Consider the following 16,607-nt stretch of genomic DNA (forward strand, 5'->3'; position numbering starts at 1 on the left):
CCCTATGGAGGACTGTGAAAAGAAAAGACAAACCAGCCTGATCTCTTTCCGCTAGGTCAGCCTACCTGTAGCAATGTGATGACGGCTCCCATTTACCGTGTGTATAGTTCAGGGGTCAGCAACCTTTCAGAAGTGCTATGCCGAGTCTTCATTTAGTCACTCTAATTTAAGGTTCCGCGTGCCAGTAATACATGTTAGCGTTTTTAGAAGGTCTCTTTCTATAAGTCTATAATATATAACTAAACTATTGTTGTATGTAAAGTAAATAAGGTTTTTTTAAAATGTTTAAGACGCTTCATTTAAACTTAAATTAAAATGCAGAGCCCCCGGACCGGTGGCCAGGACCCGGGCAGTGTGGCTGCCACTGGAAATCAGCTCGCATGCCGCCTTCGGCCCCCACGCCATAGGTTGCCTACCCCTGGGCTAGTTCCTAGTGTCACTAGCACTAGCCAGCAGAGAGCTCAGGGGTGAGTGGTAAGTGGGGACTGGAGCAAGGGAGGGGCCTGCTTGGCGAGCTCCTCACCTGCCCTAATGCTCCTAGTCCTGCCTCAGCAGCAGCCCCCTGCGGGGTTACTAGTCCTGCTGGGAGCCCCTGGCGCCCCGCGCGGGCCGGGGGCTGTTGGGCTCGGGCTGCCCGCACAGAGCCCGGCAAGTGGCCTCAAGGCGGGACAGGCGAGCTCTGACGAGCTCGAGCACCAGGCCAGGCTCGCCCTCAGCGGTGCAGTGGGCTGTAGCACCGCGTTAGGGCAGGTCACACCCGTTAGCGACGGCGGAGGGAGGCCCCTGGGGTGTCCAAGGCGGCAGGCCCGTCGCCTTGGAGACGGAACAGCCCCGCGTCTGCAGCGCGGGGCAGTGCCCGGCCCTCGAGGCGGGGGGGACACACGGACTATTTGTTCTTGCGGAGGGCGCGGGTGCTGGTGCTGAGTCGCTGCCATGGAGACGCGTCCCGAGGGGGAGGGGGAGCCGGCGGCGCGGGCCGGGCCCTAGAGAGAGGCGGCGGCTCCCGGGGGAAGGTGACCTCCGGCCCCGGGGGGAGGGGCTGTGGGGGCAGGACTAGGGGGCTGGAGAGTAGGGGCCAGCAGGGACGGGGGGTGTCTATAGGGAGTAGGGGTCGGGGGCAGGGACAGAGTCTCTGGGGCTCTCTGGAGAATAGGGGCCGGGGGAAGGGACTCTGGGGCGTGGGGGCTCTCTGGGGAGTTGATGCCAGGGGTTAGGGCCTGGGAGAACAGGGGTCTCTGGGGGCAGATCAGTCTGGGGAGTAGGGGCCAGAGGGCCATGGCCTGGGGGTAGAGATCTATGACAGATCACTAGAGTGTGTGATCAGGGGGCAGGGGCTGGGGGGACTGAGGACTCGGGGGTGGGGCTCTGGGGTCAGGTCCTGAGGGCTCTAAGGAGTAAGATGCAGGGTGACAGACTTGGAGGCGTGGGGGAAGGGTGATGCAGAAGGGAGTGGACTGAGTGGACTGCGGGGGTCGGGGGGCGGGCGCTGAGCGGGATGTGGGGCCCTGCGCTGGGAAGATGGTGGACTTTGCAGCAGATGAAGGGGGCACCGAAAGGCCCTTCAACAAGTCTTTCCCCTATTTGCAGGCTCAGCAGTAGCTCAGTGTGAGAGCCAGGGTGTGCCCCATGAAGGAGAGCCCAGGATGCAAGGGGGTGCAGGAATTGCTGCTTGGCAAGGAGAAAGGCAAGGCCAACAGCAAGCAGCCAGGTAAGGGGATCCTAACCCCTACGCCATACTCATCCCCACCACAGGCCACAGGCAAGAAGAAGCCAAAGAAGAAGAAAAAGAAAGCAGACCGGGATGACAGTAACACCAGGAGCAGTGGGCATGGCAGCAGCCCCTCCGCCTCTGAGGAGACAGGTTAGCAATGCTGTGTTATAGCAATGGGTGCCAGCGGGCACAGCACCTGGAGGATGGGGGCACAGCCTGCAAGGAGTGGATGGGAGGCAGGTGTGCATGGTGGAAAGCAGGTGTCACTTCTCAAAGGCCACACTGCTTCTGGCAGTGGCCAGGTTGGCTTTTGCATAACATATCGCTAGCTCCAGTGGGCCCAATGCTCCAGTGCCTTGGACCATCACTTATACCAGTATATGGAAGATGTTACCAAATGAGAATGGCAGTTTTATGCCCTTTGCTTGGTGCACATGACCACACAAAGGGTAAGGTAGTGGAGAATCAAGTCTGTCTCCAGTTTGCTATCCCTGTTGTTAGTAAGGGAAGTGCATTATCACCTTTAGAGGTTATGGGTATAATTACTGTGTGTACTGATCAGCCAGCATATGTACAGATTGCCTGTTATACCCGTGTGTGTGTTGGAGAGTGTGATGCTCTGCACCTCGGAGGAAACACCCTACACCCCCATGTTCATCCTTATGATTGTGTGGTACCCAATGCAAAGTTTGTCATGTCTGCTGTCTTCAGAAGGCTCATGATGCACTGAGCATTGTTGTTATAGTAACGTTATAGGTTGTAATTTCATGTATATAGTTATGAGGCTGAAAATGTGTCCTCATGGCTTAAAACAAGCCCAGGCAAAACTGTCCAGGAACCAAGGAGCAGTTCACACCTCATCAGGGCATGTAAGGGACAAACCCAGCCCAGCCCCACAGGAACAAAGGACACTGGCCTAGGCAGCAACAGAGGATCTGTTGGACTCTCAGGTGAGTCACCCCCGTCCCTTGGTCAGTTTGGGATACAATGAGGTAATGCTTAGCTGACCCTGAAGGGGGCTGGCAAAGCCAAGAGGGAAGAAAGAACATGATAAAAGGGAGAGACGTTTGCCATGCTCTTCCTCTCTCTTCCACCTCCATCTACAGACACCACCACACCAAGTGACTGAAGTGCTGATCAAAGGTGAAAGCCTGGCTGAAGGGCAGCCAGCCAGCCTGTGGTGAAAAGCATCTAAGTTTGTAAGGGCATTGAAAGTGTTACGAGCAGCTTAGAATGCGTTTGCTTTTATTTAATTTGACCAAATCTGACTTGTTATGCTTTGATTTATAATCACTTAAAATCTATCGTTGTAGTTAATAAATTTGTTTATTTATTCTACCTGAAGCAGTGAGTTTGGTGTGAAGCATGTCAGAAACTCCCCTTGGGATAATAAGCCTGGTACATATCAATTTCTTTGTTAAATTGACAAACTCATATAAGTTTGCAGCATTCAGCGGGCATAACTGGACACTGCAAGACAGAGGTTCATAGGGTTGTGCCTGGGACCGGCGATATTGGCTAGTGTCATTCAGTTGCACAATCCAAGCAGCTTACATGCCAGCCAGAGGCTGTGCGTGAACAGCCCAGGAGTGGGGGTTCTCACAGCAGAGCAGGGTAAGGCTGTCTCCCAGAGTTGAGGATTGGAGTGACCTAGCAGATCACCGGTCCAGATAACCCTAGGGGAACGTCACAGAGAGCGTGTAATTTTTTGGAATGGGTAGCTATAAATATAGAACCACACAGAGTCTTGAGTTGAGATTGGCTTTATTTACCTACCTGTTCATAGTGTAGAAAATGGTTATACTGGGATAATTAGAAATCCTTTTTCACTACTGTGCAGTCATAGTAAAAAAAAAGAAGAGATTGGCTCCTGTAGATCCCAGGAAATAAGTTTGGGCTTTTGGTGAGAAGGAATCTTGTGCATTTTAGAACCTCCACTTAGAATTATAGCCTGTTAGTACTTTTTGTTGCTTTTATTTTTTTAAACAAATGGTTGATTGGAAGTACATGTAGCTCCCTCATGTGGACTGTAGGAGGCATAGGACAGCTGTTGGAGAGTAGGTAGTTTCACAAAACTGCCACAAGATTTGAGGTAGCTGGATATATTTTTCATTTTCTTTCACAGAGCTGAACTACAGTTGGTTGAATGTGCAACATTTAATTGATGCGAGTCAAAATTTATCTGACCTCTAATGAACAGTATTTGGCTTCCTGTTACACTAACAGAGTGGGGGTTAATTTCAAAACTTCGTAACGGGGAAGGTTTTCTTCAATTATGTAAAGAAACAGAACTATTAAAGTTATGTCAGGCATCTTATTAAAATAACATTACTCACATTACTAAAACATCTCAGCTTTTTTAAAGATCTATTTCATGAAGTTTAAACTTTAAAAGGGAGCAGGACTAATTTATTACAATGACAAAAGCCAGTTAGAATAACCATTGGTGGAAGCTGAGGCCTAAATGGAGCAAGACTTTAAAAAATAGCTCCAGCACAGCTTGCAAGAGACATTTTTCTCGGTAGTATCTGTTCACTAGCCCTTTAACTGGAGAGACAAATTAAAACTGAAATTAATCCTAGTTGTAGCAGGCGGCAAACTCTCAATCTGATTTTTTGAGGGAGGATGCATGAAAACTTTCTCTAGTTTAGGACTGTAAACTTTTTGGCATGGGGACCATCTCTTTTCCCTGGTTGGCAGAGCATTAAAAGCCTTAGGTGGTGTTCAAATAATGGCCACAATTTCTCATGTCAGTTTCTGCCATTCTTTCACCTCAAATGTTTAACATTCACATTGGAAAAAAACACAATACTAAAGTGCACACAACTACTTTACAAAAACACAACAGTCATACTGGTCCATTGGGCACGATGCTGGTATCAAAGTGTTATAAGAATGTTAAGTTCTGCTTACGTACATTTTATATGAGTACAGTAGTTCTATAAATGGCATCTGTCATTGAGCTAAATACATATTCCCCCTCAACAATGAGCTTTAATGTGATTGATATTTTGTTAACAAATCTGGTTTCTTGACAGTGAGTCTGTGCTATGTTTAATGATTTTTTATCTGTATCTTTCTCATCACCCTATGAACAGTAAAGCACAGGTGACGGTGATGCCATATAAGCTCTCTGTTAATATTATTTCTCATTTCACCAGATAAACATCACAGCAAAAGCAGGAAGCATCAGACCCTCTCTGCTCAGTTACTTGAAATAAGCATAAGGAAGGATCCTGACCCAGCACAAGATGCTGTAAAGGGGATTCACACTGATGCGGAAATAAATAAGCTTTTATTATCAGCTTCCACTACTTCAGGCTCTACCCAAACAGAGCAGGACATTTCTGATCAGATCAATGAAAGCCTTCGGTGGGACGGGATTCTTGAAGATCCTGCTGCTGAGGAAGAAAGGCTGCGTATCTATAAACTGAACAGAAGGAAACGCTACGGGTTATATGTCCAGCAACAGCTACCCCCAGAGCCATGTTTGACTCTCAAGCATTTCCCATTACTTCAAACCAAAGATCCATACACAAACAGTGGTCAGACAATAAGCCAGGAGGATCGCTCCAGTCCTTATTTTCAGGAAAATAAAGATGAAGAGGTCCTGAATGCTGAGCTAGCTACCAAAGTGTCTGAACTGCAACCAGCAGCATTACCAAATATTTCTCAGGAAGTTGTGTAAACCAGTATTGTTCTCTATTTTATATCTGTATTTAAAACAGTAACGGCAACAAAACCGTTACTTTGAAACTTTGTATATACCTTTGTTCACGGCAATGTTGTTAGTGGGATTAATTCCCCATACTAACAGGGTATTCCGTTTACTTCGGCCAGACCTGTTATAAAACACTACATGGAAAGTGGACAAAAAAACAATTATTTTGATGGTTTTATTAAAGGTTCTCTACATCCTACTACTCTGCCCTCAAGTACCCTCTTACTGCTCATATGTTATTCATAAATAGCAGTGTCCTACTGGATTATCTCAGTGCTTTTCAAACATGAATGCATTAAGCCTCACAGTACCTCTGTGAAGTGGGCAGGTGTTAGCCCATGTTGCAGATGGAGAAATTGAGGCAGTAAGTAGCTAAGTGATTTGATACTGTGCATAGAGACTAGGGTAAGTGATATGCAGATAAGCTTGCCTAGGGTCATATACATTGCAGAATCAGGATTGAAATCCAGGTCTCGGTGCCTGGCTTGCTCTTGTGGCAATCTAGACAATACTACTTTCTTCTGTTACAAAAACTTATTGTATTGTTCCCTGAACTCGGAGATTTAAATCAGAAACAAAGGGCACTAAATTGAAAAGTGCCCTTTTCTCAAGTGACAGGATTGTCCTTGTCAGTATCATGATTGCTGCAGCAACATGGCTCTGGGTGTCTTCTGCAGCAGTGGCCAAAATGAACTTAAAAAAAAAACAACAAACCATTAGTCTTTCACTTAATAGGCTTCCCCGCCCATTCCATCAGCCTCTCAGATGCCCTTGCTTTTCATCACACACACAGTAATGTCTTTCATACAGACTTCCTCAGAATACTTTTACAATATCAGAATATTAAAAAATAGCCAAGGGCAGACAAAAGGAGATGTTTTGGGGGAAAAAAAGACCATGCATCTGAAAGGAGAGAGAGAATAATTCTCGTAACTTCCCTCTACTTGCTTGGAAATATGTTCCTTTGATTTAAAAATACATCTTAAACCCTATTTGAATGCAATGGTCTTTTCTAACAATTATTGTCTTATATGCATAGGACTCCTCTGTTTTCTTTAATATTTTATCACTGAATGATCCCCTAATCTATTGCCTTTAATTGGCTGCATAAGGCCACTGGCACTTTTGCAATGGCAGGTTGGTTTTTTATAAATATATTCTGTTTCAAGACTCACTAGATTCCAACAATGTCATTACTTGAAAACCAAGTCCTTATGCAAAGGGGTTGGCAAATGAGCAACGAAAAAAGTAAACAAAAAACTCTATTATGAATTAAAGAATTGGTATTCTGTTGCATCAATTCCTACCCTTCTACACTTGCATCCGAAGAAGTGGGTATTCACCCACGAAAGCTCATGCTGCAAAACGTCTGTTAGTCTATAAGGTGCCACAGGATTCTTTGCTGCTCCTACCCTTCTATCGCTATTAAAAATAAAATCTACAAGCCTGGAAAGTCAGAAGCATTTAACGAGGCAATAGGCATCCAGACACATAAGTTATAGTTCTCTGACAAGAACAGCTTGTCACAAATCAATTTTTTTTAATATATTATAAATTCTAATAACTTTTTATATACTGTGCCCATCACTGTGGCATCAGAGCACCTGAACTGTCCCCACCTCCATTTAAAAAAAAATCCACAATCAAAGGAGAGTTTTATCTGTTTAAATACTCAGTTCATTTGAAAACAACAACTGCTTTGTTTGCAATATGTGACAAAATACATATCAGAAACCAGAACTAGCTCTTTAGGAATAAAATGGTACCAGATGTGAAATACATGCCGTGGGGAGGATTTCCAATTGTCTTAAAAGCACATCTTCAAGTGTCTTACTAAACTCATGAAGCCATAGCATTTGTATTATATTTTTATAGTCAATTTTATACTTGATATGGCTTATTAGAGAATTTAGCAACAATCAAGTCTGATAAAAGAAACAGGATCTAAGATCAGCTGAATATATTAAGTCTTTAGTTCTAAGTAAATTGTGTAATAAATGATATCTAACTCTTCCACACAGTACTTACCCACTAATGTCAGTAATAACTCCCAGCCAGCCAGAGTTAACGCAGTAGAGATGAACCAGCCATTTGTGACTCTAGTTTGCACTCAAGACCAAACCACCACCAATAAGGCTTGAATTAAAGAGACTTCCCTACAATTATGGTTTTCATATAATTTATTACTAGTTAGATGAGATAACGCAAATTAAAACTTTGTTGGTTTTTTTGGGGTGGGGGGGAATTTTGTCAGAGACAGCAGAACATATTGGATCTTGCACAGTGAGAACCAAGGTGTTGCAATATAGTAACCTGAATTTTTTAAAAAGCATCTTCCATCAGTTACCATCTTTTTAAAGAGGAACATCAATAAATCTGTGTTTTTAAAGCATATGTTGTGTCCTAAACCATAGTGTAAGAGTTATTTCTAATTTAACTTGGAACAGGTCACCAAATGAAATTAATAGGCAGCAGGTTTAAAACAAATAAAAGGAAGTTCTTCTTCACGCAGCGCACAGTCAACTTGTGGAACTCCTTACCTGAGGAGGTTGTGAAGGCTAGGACTATAACAATGTTTAAAAGGGAACTGGATAAATTCATGGTGGCTAAGTCCATAAATGGCTATTAGCCAGGATGGGTAAGAATGGTGTCCCTAGCCTCTGTTCGTCAGAGGATGGAGATGGATGGCAGGAGAGAGATCACTTGATCATTGCCTGTTAGGTTCACTCCCTCTGGGGCACCTGGCATTGGCCACTGTCGGTAGACAGATACTGGGCTAGATGGACCTTTGGTCTGACCCAGTACGGCCGTTCTTATGTTCAGGTCATGGTTACAATTTTAAAATAAAACCTCTCTCCAAAATCTTGTAATGAATTCAGGGGAACAGTGATAGTAAACCAGGCATCCATTCTAGTCCAGTATCCTGTCTCCTACAGTGGCAGGAGGAAAGTACAAGCTAGCAATAATGGAATAACCTGTCCAACAAAGAAGTTATGTTTGAAACCCCTACACACACAGGTTGGCTTGTGCCCTGTCACAAGTGCACTTTTGGCAAACACTTAAGGAATGGTCTTAGTGGGAATGTAATTAGCATTTCTTAAATAGTACAGACTAGATTCAATGATTTGGTACTAGGCTATGCTACTCATGTTGGTAGTTCTGGCCCTGATTCACATCCCATGCAGTTCCAATAGCTTCAGTGGGGTCAAAGGTCTGGTCAGAATCCCCGTACCCATAGTCTCTTATGGGGATGGCTATTTAAACTCAGCATTCCAAGTCTCCCTTGGAAATGTTTTAGGGCAGGAAAAAGGATTAAAGAAACTACTGATTCAAGGGAATAAATAGGCAAAAAAACCCAACAACAATCCTCTCTTCCATTGCACTTTCAGTCTCTTGAATCATTTCAGCTCACACTAGTAGCACATTGCAGAATATACCTCTGCACATGCCATCTGTACCACACTGCAAAGTATACCTCTGCACAGGCCATTTGTAAAACTGCAGGATCTATCTTACCGCAGCCCCAATAATAATCTCCAGCCAGCACACCTTCTGCATTCCTTGCTCTCTACTGACGACATTTTCCCTTGTCCCGATGCCTTACATAAGTCCCCTTTTGAGAGGAGGTCTTGGGCTGCTTGCTCTACAGAGGGATGAATTTTGCCCCATCTGAGTTTGGGGAGATATATATATATAAAAAGGACATGAACCGGCTTCTATGGAACATGCACAATATCTCTACTACATCAACAAAGAGTACAAGCCACATCTTCGAAAGCATGCACTTTCCATGCTGCTCTCCTCCCTTTCAACAAAGACACCGTGATTTTGGAGGTTTAGAAAGCCACACGTTCTGTTTGGTCAAAGTGCATGACAGTGTGACAAAGACAATGTTAAGGTGCAGGTTATTCTGAAGTGATTATTGTCACCACATCTCTCCTGCCCACCCCCCAACCCTCAGTGATCTCCAGCTGAAATGCACTCTGATTTGTTACTGCAGGGCTGCTCAGGAAGCTGCTGGGTATGGAAGACCTTCCTTGCCCCAGTGAAATCATCAACACCGTCAGATCGAAAAACTCTTTGTGAAGTCCAACAGGGAAAGCACAGGCATGGCTGTGGATCTAGCCAGTTGACAGTTTTGCATTCCCTTTGTCGCAATCAATGCCTTCCTTGGCAAGTCACTCCCACGTACCCTAGGTGATGCTGCTGGATTCCCAGGTTTCTACTTCCACTTTATGACCTCCACAATGTGGATTTCCTAACATTCTCCCACTGTTGTGGCTCCACTTGAATGAGGAACGGTGCCAGCATTAGCACATATAGCGGTTTGAAACTAGCGGATGTCTACACTTGGCTTTCCAAAATTCATCACCCCTCAGAGATAATTTTCTGCACAATATTCTTCACAAGTTACAGTACAGTGCCTGCAAATTCTAGTATCTGCTGCACTGACAAATAGTTGCACAAGTCTGAGGCTGGGTTAACTAACTGAAGTACACAAGATGTTCTGTAAGATTAGGGGAGCCGGAAGAAAGATAACTCAGTTCCTTCTATGCCGATTGCCTAAAACTACCCAAATGCAATTTAACACTTGCTCTAATCAAAATTCTTTCCACCCCACCTCCCTCCTCCTTAAAGGAACCATCTTTAAAAACAGGCATGAGAGCAATTAAAAAACATCTGCTTAAATATACAATTCTGGATTTCCCATCAGCTAGCCTATGCCAAAGGATGTCAGCACTTTCTGCTTTACCAAGGTCCTGTGACCAAAGCTGAAATTAATGATGGCTCTCTGTTTACAAGTGGCTGAATTATCGGCTACATTTTCTGCAGCAAGAGAATTGTCATTGGTTTTACACATCAGGATGAAGAATCATGTACATTTTTCCACTGTCCCAGACTCTCCCTTATCTGTGAAAGAGCAATTAACTTTTCCTCTTTGGAAACATTTCCCTTATTTTCACCTGATTACTGCAATGTGGGAGCAGGGGAGGGAATCAGCAGCTCTAAAGGAGGATAAACTGATATCTTGAAAAGCTAAATTCCCATAGAAAATTAAATGCAAGCCATTAAAGCTGAATTTATGAGCTGGGACAGAGGTAGCGACAGGTAAGGTTCCCTTAGAGTGACTGGGCAATTAGGTTTTTTTACCCACTTTAGCTAGTGGAGAGTTAGTACAGTAGAAAGGGACTAGGATGGATCATAGCAAGAGAGACATGTGTCAATCAGCAGCCATCCAGGAGGTAATCATTCCCAGGGTATTCTGCAGACTCCAGCTCTATGCTGGACAAGAACCGCCGCATGGACTTCCTGCAGTTGTAATCCAGAGTGGTGGTGTACACAGTTTTGGTGTGCTTTGGGTAGACAATGGTGGTGCTGGTGAAACGCAAGGGCTTGTTCCGAGGCTCAAAGTGGACCTCGGCTTTGTAACTGCGCCACGTGCAATCAGGGATGCAGACGACCGTTTGGCTGCATGAGGAAATGCCTAACCCCACCGGCATATAGACATCATCGATGAAGTGCTTCTCTGAGTCATACTTCACCGAGGAGGTGTACCTGAAACACACAAGAGATACCCCAGTGTGAATCTCACTTCGCTCCAGCAGCCAGTGCTCACTGGGAGATGTAGCTAGCCAAAGACACTACGGATGCAGGGTGATCTCCTAGCTAGGGCACAAGGGGTTCCATTCCCAGCCATATGACCTCGGGCTAGGCACTTCCTCTCTCCGGGCCTCAGTTTCCTCATCTGTAAAATGGGGCGGACAATCCTGATCTCTTTTGTCAAGTGCTTTGAGATCCATGGATGAAAAATGCTGGATAAACACTAGGATTCCTAGTCCAAAGGCTTTTTTATTTAAAATATATATTTTCCCACTGATCTCTCTCTTTCCATTTAGGGGTAGAGGAAAACCACCTTCTGCTTGTAGCATGCCTGGCATTTTCATTGTTTGCCCAAGCACACGCTCTAGGCAGGATCTCCTTTTCTATTGGAATTTCCAGAAATGCCATCAGTTTAGCCATCTTCTTAGCCTGGTGGGGCCTAAAAAACCCTTTTCAGACTCTGGCAGCCCAACCAGGCACCTAGATCCATTTAGACTCCCTGTGGCCTGATTTTCATAACTGTCGACCCCTTGGAGCTCCCACGGAAGCAGATGCTGTTTTCTGTATTCTTATCCATCAAGGGTCCTGTGGGAGTTCTTTACCCTTCCCCATCCTTGGGGTCATCAGCCACGGCAAATACAATTATACCCACTTGTTTCCATGAGAAAAACCACCATGGACTCGACTGGCCGAAAAATAATACAATTAGTGTATTGAGCATTTCTGATATGAAAATTAATATCAAGAATGTCTGGGGTTTGTAATATGAGATGGGACTGGAAGCCTGTGTGCACCAAAAAAGATTTTCCCTCTCTGCTTCACACCGGGCCTGATCCTGCATGGTACCAAGCATCAATTCCAACCTCAGTATTGGGTCCTTTGTCAATACTAGTGAAATTTTTTTAAATCCGCCTATCTATCAGCTTGCTGTTTGAGCGATACGATTGTTCTACTTATGCCAACAGAAAGGGAAACTTTTGTTCCTTTTTACTGCAAAATTATGCCAAAGGAATAATTCACATACTATGAACTGAGGCAGTGTATTAAAAAAATTCCACATCTTGAAGTATTAGCTTTTCCCTCGTTCACAGGATTACCTCTTGCTGATAAGATAGAACCTTCTGCTTATAAAACCATCAGCTTAAGAAAGTGGAATTCCTTTCCGCTAATAAAACAACCCTTTAGAAAGCTACTCCCTTTGAAGATCTTTGCTCATGATTACCTTTCAAGTGATTAAACAGGACCCAAGATTTAGCAGCTGTACAATGAACTAAGAAGCATCATAAAAATACTTCCCTTGAAAATTTCTCAAGGTGGTTAAAGAAGACAGAACACTCCTTTGCAAAGGGCTGGGTGAAGGCATAAGTGGAGGAGTGTACTGGCTGGGTGGAACGATATAGTCCTACAAATAACTGAGCTTGCATCCAAGGCACAAACTGATAAATCCTATTGCTCCTTTGCACAGTAACTCTGTTAAATCTTTACTGCTTCCTATGCCCCTGGGAAGGGGAAGTTTAAACACTAACTGATTGTAATACTGTATTTACCTTATTTCCTTTGGTGGCAGAGGGTCAAACTCAACTCCTTCACCGAAGGATAAAGGGCATAACCTCGCAGGGCAGCTGGAGAGCAGCGGGTTGGGGGAGAACACAGCATTCTGCAAAAGTGCAAAGAGAGTCCCTTTAATATAGCAATTCGGTACAGTCCCAGGAGGGGATGCATGTTTAGTCACCTCCTATGTCAAGGACAAAGTTAACATTACCCAAAACAGACTTATCTGTAAATGACTGACAGTTCCATTGACTTCCATGGAGACCCACGGATTTACACAACAAGTGTGCCTGGTACTTCGGGGGCATTCATACAGAGAAGGTCCTTCCCCACCGTGAGGGACTGGAGTCAGTACATCCTCCATGGGTAGTATGGTGTCATGTAAACTATCTGCTTTGGGGATTTATGTTTGGGGTTTTTTATCATTAATATTTTTCAAAGTGTGTATGAACCCTCTCAACACTGGATTCATCAGTCAATTATATACATACATTGCAAGAGAAACCTTCACAGGTTATTAAGTTGCATAAACTTCCAAACAGCCTTCCCAGCTTCCAACTCCCAAGCTCAGTACGTACATGCACTGCAGGAAAGGGGGAACTCTTTCTAGCTTGGGGTTTCTCCAGGAATGGAGAGGTCCACCATCTCCTCTCTTACGAGACCATATGAACTGTGAGGCGCTTTCCCTTCTGCGAAGGCGCCCCAGCTGGGAAGGAGGAGGAGAACGGTCATGTGCTGAGGCTGACACAGCACCTCCAAGCAGGCAAATTCTGCTTTTCTGAAAGGAGCATTCCCAAAGCTGTATTAAAGACCCCTGGACGTTACGAGAATCTTCTTGTTCAATCTTTGGCATTTCTAAGCTGTTCTTCCTTTTCCCTGCATTATCTTAACAAACACACCTTTGATCTAGATAAGCCAGTGAGGTGTCCGTTATTTACAATAAAAGGCCTGCTTTTCAGAGGTACTGAGCATCCCAAACACCAAGTGAAATTAGTGAAAGATGTGGGTACTCAGAACCTTTGACAACAAAAATCAGACCCCAGAATTCACCCCCGGAGCCCAGGCAGGTATTCTAAGGCCACTAAACCTTAGAAGCCAGTTTGTGGCTTTCACTTTGGCAAGACCCGAGTGTGCGACAGACCTTTAAAAAGGCCTGGTGGAAAATGAGTCCAGACAGTCTGTGTGCAAGAGTGATGGGCCGAAAGCTGGGAGGTGTTGTAGAATCGTGAAACTGAGTTATTCATTTACAATGCTGCCACCAGCCACTGTTCCTGATGTCTGTACTTCCATCATGCCAAGAGTGTGCTGGGCACTTGGTGGGTACAGCTCCCACACAGATAAATTCAACGATAAAGCAGCAGCAGTTCTGGGTGAAGAGGAGAGGAAGTTGGGCTACTTGTTTTCGACCTCTCTCTTGTCTAGGTACATTCTTCCAGGTGAAAATCTGTCCCAGTTTTAACTGCCACTCAGATGCGCCTGGGTTTTTAAATGCATGCTCAGGGCCTGGATGGATGCCGTCTGGTGTGATCTGAGACCAAACGCTAAATAAAAACAATCTACCGCTAGCTTAACAAGCCAAGCTTTCCTTTACAGTGTATTCATGGCAGACACACCACCTTAACCCCCTGCCCTCTGGCTTCAGGAGATGTTACCGGGAGATGCGCAAACAGTTCTGCGGAGAGGAGCTGACTGTCACCAAAGGGCTCAAGCTTTCCAGCAGCTGCTGCGCCTCTAGCCGGAGGGGCTGGAACGCTGGGGGAGACAACCGGCCCAGGGCATCTCTGCACACCACGAGCAGACAAGAGACACAGGAGGATCTGTGAGCCCCACTGTGCTTGTCTACTCTGCGGAGCAGGAGAGCCAAAGAACTGCACCACTCTGCAGGCAGGAGCCGCATCTTTGTAGAGGGGACAGGCGGAGGGGGAAGCTGCTGGGGACAGGGATCACCAAAGGTGCAGCCACTGCTAAGGGTGAACCAGGGACGAGCCCTGCTGGGGAGGCACGATCATCAGGAAGGGAAACTTTCACAGCCTGAATCCAGCGCCCCCAGCACAACCCCGGGCATGCACCGATACGCCCCTCGGCTACCCCCAGCAGAGATGCATGCCCGGACACCCCCAGGTCCCGCACATGCACCAATACGCCCCCCTGGCAGCCCCGGACACCCCCGGGTCCCGCTGCCCCATGCATGCAGCCCCCTGGCAGCCCCCGGGTCCCGCTGTCCCGTGCATGCGCCCCCCCGGGTCCCGCCGCCCCGTGCATGCACCAATACGCCCCCCTGGCAGCCCCGGACACCCCCGGGTCCCGCTGCCCCATGCATGCAGCCCCCTGGCAGCCCCCGGGTCCCGCTGCCCCGTGCGTGCAGCCCCCCGGCAGCCGCCGGGTCCCGCTGCCCCCTGCATGCAGCCGCCGGGTCCCACCGCCCCGTGCATGCACCAATCCGCCCCCCTGGCAGCCCCGGACACCCCCGGGTCCCGCTGCCCCGTGCTTGCAGCCCCCTGGCAGCCCCCGGGTCCCGCTGCCCCGTGCTTGCAGCCCCGGCAGCCGCCGGGTCCCGCCGCCCCGCGCATGCACCCAAACGCCTCCCTGGCAGCCCCGGGTCCCGCCGCCCCGTGCTTGCGCCCTCAACTCAGCCTCACGCCCAGCGCCCCGCGCGGCGCTGCCCCGGGCCGGGCAGTACTCACCGGCGGCGCCTGGCCCGCGGCGTCCGGCTCGGGCAGCCCGGGGGGCGCAGCGCGCGCGGGGCCGGGGGCCAGCAGCCCGTGGCTGGGGCTGGGCGGCAGGCCGGAGTCGGGGCTGTCCAGCACCGGCTCGCCGCGCCGCTTCCTGTCCAGCGGCACGGGCCCCTCGGGCAGCGCCAGCGTCCCCACCAGGGCCCGGCCCGGCAGCACTGGGCGCGCGCCCGGCCCGCCGGCTCCTGGGCAGCAGGGCCCGCCCCCGGCCGCGGGAGGGGCCCCGGCGGCCCCGCCCCGCTGTACGGGGAGGGGGGGGCGGCTCCCCGCCCGGGGCCGGGGGACCCCCCAGCAGAACACGCCGCCGTTCGGATTGTTTCTGTCCTGCAGCGAACCGGCCCCCCCGCCCTGTGCCTTAACGGGCTGAACAGCGCTCCCCCTTCTCCAGCGCCTTGCCGGGAAGGCGCTCAGAGCAGCTCCCACCCTGCATTTCACAGGCGGGGAAACAGAGGCACGGAAAGGCAGAGGCACTTGCCCCAGGTTACCCAGCAGACCAGTGACCGAGACTCACGCAGCAGCCAGATCTCCTCTGTCCCACTCCAGCTGAGCGGAGCCACGACGCTGCTCTGGGAGTCACACATCGTTATATGTTACTAAGGTTGCAGGGAATTCTGCTTGGCTGGACTTTAGGAATAAGGGGTGAAACCCTGGCCCCACTGAAGTCAAAGGAAAAGCTTCCAGTGACTTCAACCGAGCCAGAATTTCACCCAGAGCATCTCCACACACCACTCACTGGGTAAGTACTTCTGGAGAGCTGGGCTGAGAGAGACCGCAAATCTGCACAATAAGGGGAGTGGGGATCCTGTGCTGATGCAGCTACCTGTCAGTATCATTCCAGGAGTCTGTCCTGGCTTTTGTTATGAAGAGGAGTAAGATCTAATGCTGTTCCATCCTGTCTACACAGGCCAGGCAGCCAGCAGAATCGCACCCTTGCCCAGCCTTCCAGAGCTTGACACTAACCCTTCTCCCTGCCTGCATGAAGGTATTGTTAATCCAGAGGTTATTTATCTGCTTGTGGTCTCCCTCAGAGGAGGAAACAAATGGATTTTCCTATACTGGCCTACTGGGGACCCAAAGGGCTGGTAGCCCCTACTTCATTGCAGTCACATTCCAGCAGCCAGCACTCCCTGTCCCAGCGGTTTCAAATTGGGCCAAAAGCAACCCTGATAATTTATGCTATAAACATCTTCACCTCCCCTCCTTTAACAGCCACATTCTCTCCTGTCCAGTCCCACTCTGCATGACTGTACATCCTGCGCACCCCAAGAGAGGGCTGAGTCACCGTTTTAAA

General features: G+C 47.8%; 3 protein-coding genes across 9 annotated transcripts in view; 1 reads left to right on the forward strand and 2 right to left on the reverse strand.

Moving 5' to 3' along the window:
- RPH3AL (rabphilin 3A like (without C2 domains)) overlaps positions 1 to 758 on the reverse strand; it is a 106,899-nt gene extending 106,141 nt beyond the window's left edge. For 2 of the 6 annotated variants that reach the window (XM_039508371.1, XM_039508367.1), the window contains exon 1: positions 524 to 754. The gene's annotated coding sequence lies outside the window, so the exon portion shown is untranslated. Of the gene's footprint in view, positions 1 to 65; positions 102 to 523 lie in introns of those variants that run through there. The other 4 variants (XM_039508379.1, XM_039508380.1, XM_039508378.1 and 1 more) reach the window with 4 other exon arrangements.
- A 144-nt stretch (positions 759 to 902) lies between these two features.
- On the forward strand, positions 903 to 5,631 carry C20H17orf97 (chromosome 20 C17orf97 homolog). The gene is made up of 3 exons (XM_039508386.1): positions 903 to 1,013; positions 1,588 to 1,861; positions 4,873 to 5,631. The coding sequence occupies exons 2-3, from the start codon at positions 1,627 to 1,629 to the stop codon at positions 5,397 to 5,399; spliced, it is 762 nt and encodes a 253-aa protein (XP_039364320.1). The 5' UTR covers positions 903 to 1,013; positions 1,588 to 1,626; the 3' UTR covers positions 5,400 to 5,631.
- A 2,536-nt stretch (positions 5,632 to 8,167) lies between these two features.
- Positions 8,168 to 16,607, reverse strand: RFLNB (refilin B). 2 transcript variants are annotated; one of them, XR_005590098.1, is made up of 4 exons: positions 16,509 to 16,607; positions 12,581 to 12,690; positions 8,908 to 10,988; positions 8,168 to 8,869 (listed from the first exon to the last, which is right to left on the reverse strand). XR_005590098.1 is itself a non-coding variant. In XM_039507770.1 (3 exons), exons 1-3 carry the CDS (start codon positions 16,566 to 16,568, stop codon positions 10,658 to 10,660), a joined length of 501 nt encoding a protein of 166 aa, XP_039363704.1. In that variant the 5' UTR covers positions 16,569 to 16,607; the 3' UTR covers positions 8,168 to 10,657. The 2 variants fall into 2 exon arrangements, 1 of the variants encoding a protein (XP_039363704.1); XM_039507770.1 differs by having other exon boundaries at positions 8,168 to 10,988.

Source organism: Mauremys reevesii, linkage group 20 (assembly GCF_016161935.1).
Source record: "Mauremys reevesii isolate NIE-2019 linkage group 20, ASM1616193v1, whole genome shotgun sequence".
Lineage (NCBI taxonomy): Eukaryota > Metazoa > Chordata > Testudines > Geoemydidae > Mauremys > Mauremys reevesii.

What these genes read in the sequence shown, in the direction of transcription:
- C20H17orf97 (XM_039508386.1), top strand. Translation starts at nt 1,627, where the DNA reads ATGAAGGAGAGCCCAGGATGCAAGGGGGTGCAGGAATTGCTGCTTGGC. An exon ending in CTCCGCCTCTGAGGAGACAG is followed by an intron (nt 1,862 to 4,872) that starts GTTAGCAATGCT and finishes TCATTTCACCAG; the next exon opens with ATAAACATCACAGCAAAAGC.
- RFLNB (XM_039507770.1), bottom strand. Translation starts at nt 16,568, where the DNA reads ATGTACAGTCATGCAGAGTGGGACTGGACAGGAGAGAATGTGGCTGTT. An exon ending in TGGCTGTTAAAGGAGGGGAG is followed by an intron (nt 12,691 to 16,508) that starts GTGAAGATGTTT and finishes GCACTTTTGCAG; the next exon opens with AATGCTGTGTTCTCCCCCAA. An exon ending in CTGCCACCAAAGGAAATAAG is followed by an intron (nt 10,989 to 12,580) that starts GTAAATACAGTA and finishes TGTGTGTTTCAG; the next exon opens with GTACACCTCCTCGGTGAAGT.